This window comes from Cicer arietinum, chromosome 6, assembly GCF_000331145.2.
Source record: "Cicer arietinum cultivar CDC Frontier isolate Library 1 chromosome 6, Cicar.CDCFrontier_v2.0, whole genome shotgun sequence".
In the NCBI taxonomy this organism is placed as follows: Eukaryota; Viridiplantae; Streptophyta; class Magnoliopsida; order Fabales; family Fabaceae; genus Cicer; species Cicer arietinum.
The window spans coordinates 9,979,381-9,985,737 of NC_021165.2; the positions used below are offsets into that span (position 1 = coordinate 9,979,381).

Sequence of the window (6,357 nt, forward strand, 5' to 3'; positions counted from 1 at the left end):
TATATATATATATATATATATATATATATATATATATATGAAGACGTAAATTTGACATATTATAATATTGTTCTTTGTATTTATATGATGAATTACTAAAAAAAATTAATTTTAAATAAAAAAATCACTTCTAAATAAATAATTCTATGTAAATAATCAAACTACTATATATCTAAAAAATAATAATTGACACTACTATATATAAATTATCTAAATGACAAAACTACTGTTAGAAGAAAATTATATTTAATATTAAAAAATTTAAATAAATATTCATATTTTTGTAATTTTATATATTTTATATTTTATAAGATTTTAAAAGTTAATATTTTAAATTATATTTCATAAAGATGAATCAATAAACTATTATTCTTATCTTATTTTATTAGTTTTTAAATGAACTTAAATTCACAATCAAATTTTTAACTAAAAAAACAAGATAAATTTTTAAGATTAACTTATCATGGTCTGAAGTCTCATCAAATATTAGGTTGAAATTTTTTTATTTTATTAAAACACTCTATTAAGACATAATATAATACAATTATCATATCTTATATTTTATCCTATGTATCAGATATTTACGCAATAACCAACACTAAACCCCAAATTTCTCTTCAAAACAAGAATTTAAAACTATAAGAAAACTTTAAAATTAAAAAATTGTAATAGATAATAAAAAAGCAAAACTAAAATTACCATACTAACCATCAACATTTACCTATAGAAAAACATTGGTGTCTCAACAACTATATAAGTTTTCTGTTTCTCTTTACCACATATTAGTAGTATGTATATAACAAGAAAAACATATTACATTGATATTCTGGTAAACAAACTAGTCAACAAGAATAAAACCTCCCTTGATGTAATCCAAACATGAGAATGGCAAGTCCATAACATGTTCCAGTTCAAGGGATTTGGATATGAGAGTGTTTACAGCCAAATCCCGGTTAGTATATTGGTTATTATCATTAGCAAAACCTCTACACACAACTAGAGACGTATTACAGACCCAAGGAGCTGCAACAGTAAAAGCAATGCCAGAACTTTTTTTCTCTTCAAAAGAGCTTCCAGTTCCTAAAAGCACGTCCTTGTATGCTCTGCAAACTTTAGAGACATACTTTCCCATTGGCAAAACTTGCTCAAAAACAGTTGGAGTAGATCCATCATGGTTCAATACATCAGAGTCAGAATGCAGGTTCACCACAACAGTGCCATGTTCGGGATGAAGCCGATTTTTGAGAGATTTTAGAAATGGAAAATCTGGGTTCCATAACTTGTGGGGAAATATATCATCACCATCATAAGCATCAACAAAGATCATATCATATAGATTGGTATTATTAGTAATAAATTCCTCAGCATCTGCTTCATGAAGGCAAATCCTCTCATGGGTGCCTTTCCACATAACTTCGTTAATGATATCAGGTTTTGACACAGCCCGGTGACCTGATCGTGTCATGAGTGAAAAAGCTGGGAACCCCATAGCGCGAATTGAGGCCGAGATAACAAGGGGGTCAATTTCAACTATGTGGACAATGGCACCTTGGATTTTACTTGCCAAAAACAATGGTAAGCTTCCCCCACCGTGACCGATGCATAAAATGCGCATATTTTTCTTTCCTTGCAATCTGCTAATAATATCAAAATTACATGAGGCTATAGCACTCAACCCAGCAGATACCATACTCTTCACATATGGAACAGCCAAACAATGTGGTTGCTGCATAAGATAAACAAGCTCCGGCTTGTTTTCGCAGCAAGTAACCATTACTTTTGCCGTGCTCTGGCGAGTAACATCATTGAAATGCAGCACCCGCCATTGATATCCAAGCACCCTCAGATTCCCTTCATCCCCAAATCCAGGATGCACCTCCTCACACCTCTGCTGTAACCATCTTTCCATTTTTGACCATTGCATTCTGCTGGGTCTGGAGGACGGATGTGCAACGACTGAAACAACGCCGTTTCCCTTGCCGGAAGTTGATCGGAGAACAGTTTGGCCGTCGTCAGAAGTAGAACCCCACCACTCCGAGGCATAGAGCCAGTCACCTTCGTCTTCCGAGCGCCGTCGCACTGATGTTGATAACCGGCGGAGACCGCTGAAACCTTCTCTGCCTCTGCGCCACATCTGGGTTAAACCCTGTAACCCAAGAACTATATAGGTTAGTTTATGCATAATTTTACCATTCCACATATATTCTAAATATTTAGAGAAACTTTTACCACTTCTTTCCCATCGCTTTGCTACTCTAGTTAACATTCAAATTCGAAATTGACAAAATAATAAACAGCAAGAATTTCAAAAATACAGCAGCACCTAAAATATCAAGAACAAGGAATTCATCCCTTTCAGTGTATCAAATAGAAACTGGGGCTGCAAACATCAGATTCAAATCATGAAAATTGTACCCAAAGTATCCAATAATGACACATGCCAGAATTTCACATATGCTTCCCGCCAATATTGAACAAGTTCTTTACTAGCTTCAACTAAATTACTAGTTTCAACTAAATATTTACACAGCATCCACATTTTAACACAACAAGTACAAAAGTTCAATGTTAGTTCATGAAAGCACAGAACGGAGTCAAAAGTACATCCAACTAAGTTTGCATTAACTATAATTTGTAGTGTAAAAACATCCATGAGAAAAACTTTTAGGCACTTGAAAGAAACAATATTTATAGTGTAAAACCCAACAAAAATGGGTTTCAAAGAAATGGATGATCGATTCCTCTTAATAACATTCACTTATAACAGAGACATTAAGTCGAACAGTTTGTAAGCAATATTTGGAGCGACGTTAAGAAGAGAAGAAAACCTTACCTTTATACGGGTTGATACTTGTTTGTTATAAGTAAAGAAGGACGATGAAGATCACTGCTTCTTCCCCGTTCAAATCGAATTTGGTTATCGATTGTGCTTTTGGTGACTTTGTAATGACGTTGTCTTCATATAGACCTATAACGGTCATCTATGGCCAATATGTAATAATTGACATTAATTTCACTAATTTGTGATTTCGGTCTTCTTAAAGAGTAAAATCGATAAAATCAACTCTTAATTAATAAATCAAATGTAAATATTGTATGATCATAATTAATTATAAGTTTATTAGAAAAATAACTTTCAATTTTATCATTTTATAAAGAAATAATTTTTTTATTTATCTATATATATAATGGTAAAAAATTTCTGCACAATTGCAAAATATCAAAATTGAACATGATATTCAATCTAACAATATTTATATTTTATAAATAAATTAAATTTTATAAAATATATTTTTTTCAATCACAATATATATGACTTGCCAATAATTGACTTTTTTTAGTTTTTAAATATTTGCAATATATCCATATCGATAGATTGAACATAACAACTTACAATTCTGGATAAATTTTTTATGGTAATCATAATAACTTGTCTATAAAAAAAAAATACTATAATATGTATGATTTTAATCTTATATAAATATTAAACAACAAACATACTTGTTGCAGAACAACAAACATGGCTTCATGTGATGAGTCTTTGAACATCGATAATTACATGATAAAAAATTTACTTAATTAAAGTTTTTTATTAACGATATTATTAATCTTTTTCTAGTTTTCCTTAATTAAGTGATAAAAAAGTTTGCTTAATTAAAGTTTTTTTAATTTATTTTATCTTATAAAAAATAATAAATTCTAACATCCCAAAGAGTAATATCTTTTGACCTAATACCTTTTGGAGGAAACCATCTGTGAATTTTTATTTCAACAAATAAATCATCCCAACAAAGAATTAAACAAACATAAAAGAAAGGGAATGAAGTAACGATAGTTTTATGTAGTACTAAAAACAAGAGCAAATATGTATTTTAATACTTGAAATTGTAAGGATTAATTAATTTAATTGTTCAAAATTTTAAATAGTAAATTAATCACTTAAATTAAAGAATATTAGTCCCTCTATAAAAATACTTTTTTAATAAATATTTATCAATTAATTAGTAGATTACTTTAAATTGATTAATTTGATTAATGGATTATTCTAAAAATAAATTAAGAGGAATGATATCGGAACACACTATTAAGTAGAATGGTGGAGAACAATCGGATGCAATCGACAACGACGAAAATACAGAAACGAAAAAAATAATATAGAGAAGAAGAGAAGAAGATAGAATGGTGGAGAACAAGATGGAGAAACAGAGAAGATGGAAAAGAGAGAAAGAGAAAGAAAAGGTTTCTGAGAAATAGAATGAAAATCACTAAAATAACTAAAATATCCTTAAATATGTATACGTCTTTATGTTTGTATACGTATACGGTATATGTGTTTAAAGATGTGTTTAAATAACATTTTTCATAAATTAAACTTTTATCATTTTATCAATATGATGTGACATAAGTGATTGTTTGAATTTCTAAATTATTTAATTTGATTCTTGGATAGTTGGATAGTAAATGAGAGATGTAAACTCCTTTAGATTCTAATTATATTGATAGATATCATTGTTTTAATATTATTTTTTTTAAATGATTTCTGATTTCTAAGTAGGCCCAAGGCCTAAGACAAATGAGACTATTATTTTCTACTTCAAAAACAAGGCTTGACATATTAGTAAAATGATTCAACCTATAGCTCTTTTACTTAATTAAAATAATTTTTTTACCTCAAAGTCTGTTTTACGTCTCACTCAATATATCTCTCTCTAGGACATAAAATTTACAAGAAAACCAAGAGACTTTGTTCATATAACAAAAAGAATTCTCAACTGTGAAAGGGTAGAAAACTCAAGAGAGATAAGCTGAATCACAAAAGCCATAGCGAGGATGAAAACAATAGTATATCTAAGACATGCAATTTTAGCTATTAAACCTAGGACTTTAAGCTTCAAAATTTTATATCAATAAAAAGTTACATAAAATTCAATTTAGTAATGAATAAAAAATTACATAAAATTCAATTTAGTAATGAATATATGATATAACACGTCAAGTCAATAACATATATTTAATATTATATATAAGTCTTGATCTTAATTCAAATTTAATTCTACCAAAACTTCAACGTTCTTTTTTATTTTTTTTACTAGTTCTAGTTTACTTTTTTTAGAATAAAATCATTGTAACATTTATTTTAGACTCACTATACAAAAACAACACACAGGGCATACACCCACCCAACTTACAAAAATAAAAATCAATTCTTGTGAGGTAAACAAAGGATAAGATGAAGACACGCGTAATTTATATATTGAATCGTGAACTCTTAACATTGCAAATACTATTTTTTAGTTAATTTAATCATCATCCATAAATTTTTTTATTTTTTTCCCTTTTTTTATTATATTAGTTTTATTTAAATAGTATTCTCCTTAATGGACAAATTATATTATATTTTTTATTTTAACCACCCGGTTCTCAAGGAAAAGGAGCATTGATAATTTGGATATTAATCAAGAGGTAAGCAAAGTCTTGTACAATATTGTTAAAATCAGAATTCAAATTTTCTCTCGAGCATTGAACATTTAGTGCAGTATTATTTAAAACATTAATTATTAATAATTTTAATGAATATTGATCTAGCATATTATGTTAAATACAATATATTCTAATAATCTAAGTGATTATTTTATTTCTTTTTTTTTTTTTATGTAAAAAGGACAATACGTACCACCATAAAACTGATAGACAAATGTGAATTCTCATATACGAATTTGAAATAAGAAGTTTAATCTAACAATATCAACATTTGTCAATTGAATTAAATTTAAATAGGGTCTTTCACACAAATTAAAATTCACAATTCAAACAAAAAATCATGGACTTGTGATTGCTATATAAATATTAAAAAAATTATTTACATTACTTTTATGTTCTATAAAGCAAATTACATTTCATTTGCTTTTTGATGAAAAAATATAGCAATATAAATTTTCAAAGAAAAATATAAAAAAAAAATAATATAAAAGAAATGAGAAGAGTTCAAACCCATGGGCTATAATAAGACTAAATATTCCCTACTAAATATTGATTCTTGATCGCCACCAATCTTATGAATTAGAAAATATCAATTTGTTTTTATAAATTATTCTTATAAGACAACAATAATTCACAGCCAACCATGTCAAATTAATATCAAGATTTATTTAAATTTTTTAGAATTAACACCACATATTTTGTAGAAGGGTTAGAGTATCTTTCTGCTCCTTTATTAAATTTTGCTTATAAAATAAATAAAATCAAAATGTATATAATGATAGAGAAAGTGAAGAGTCATATGATTCATAACATTTTTTTTTACTATTGTTTGGTTTAGGATATTGTATGACGTCGTATAAAATGATTGAGATATTT

General features: G+C 27.7%; 1 protein-coding gene across 1 annotated transcript; it reads right to left on the bottom strand.

The window, feature by feature from the left end:
• Positions 1–671: 671 nt before the first annotated feature.
• On the bottom strand, positions 672–3,009 carry LOC101512857 (uncharacterized). Its single transcript, XM_004504287.4, has 2 exons — positions 2,834–3,009; positions 672–2,146 (listed from the first exon to the last, which is right to left on the bottom strand). The coding sequence occupies exon 2, from the start codon at positions 2,132–2,134 to the stop codon at positions 839–841; it is 1,296 nt and encodes a 431-aa protein (XP_004504344.1). The 5' UTR covers positions 2,135–2,146; positions 2,834–3,009; the 3' UTR covers positions 672–838.
• Positions 3,010–6,357: the final 3,348 nt, after the last annotated feature.

Excerpts from the sequence above, each read along its gene's own strand:
- LOC101512857 (XM_004504287.4), bottom strand. The coding sequence starts at position 2,134 with ATGTGGCGCAGAGGCAGAGAAGGTTTCAGCGGTCTCCGCCGGTTATCA.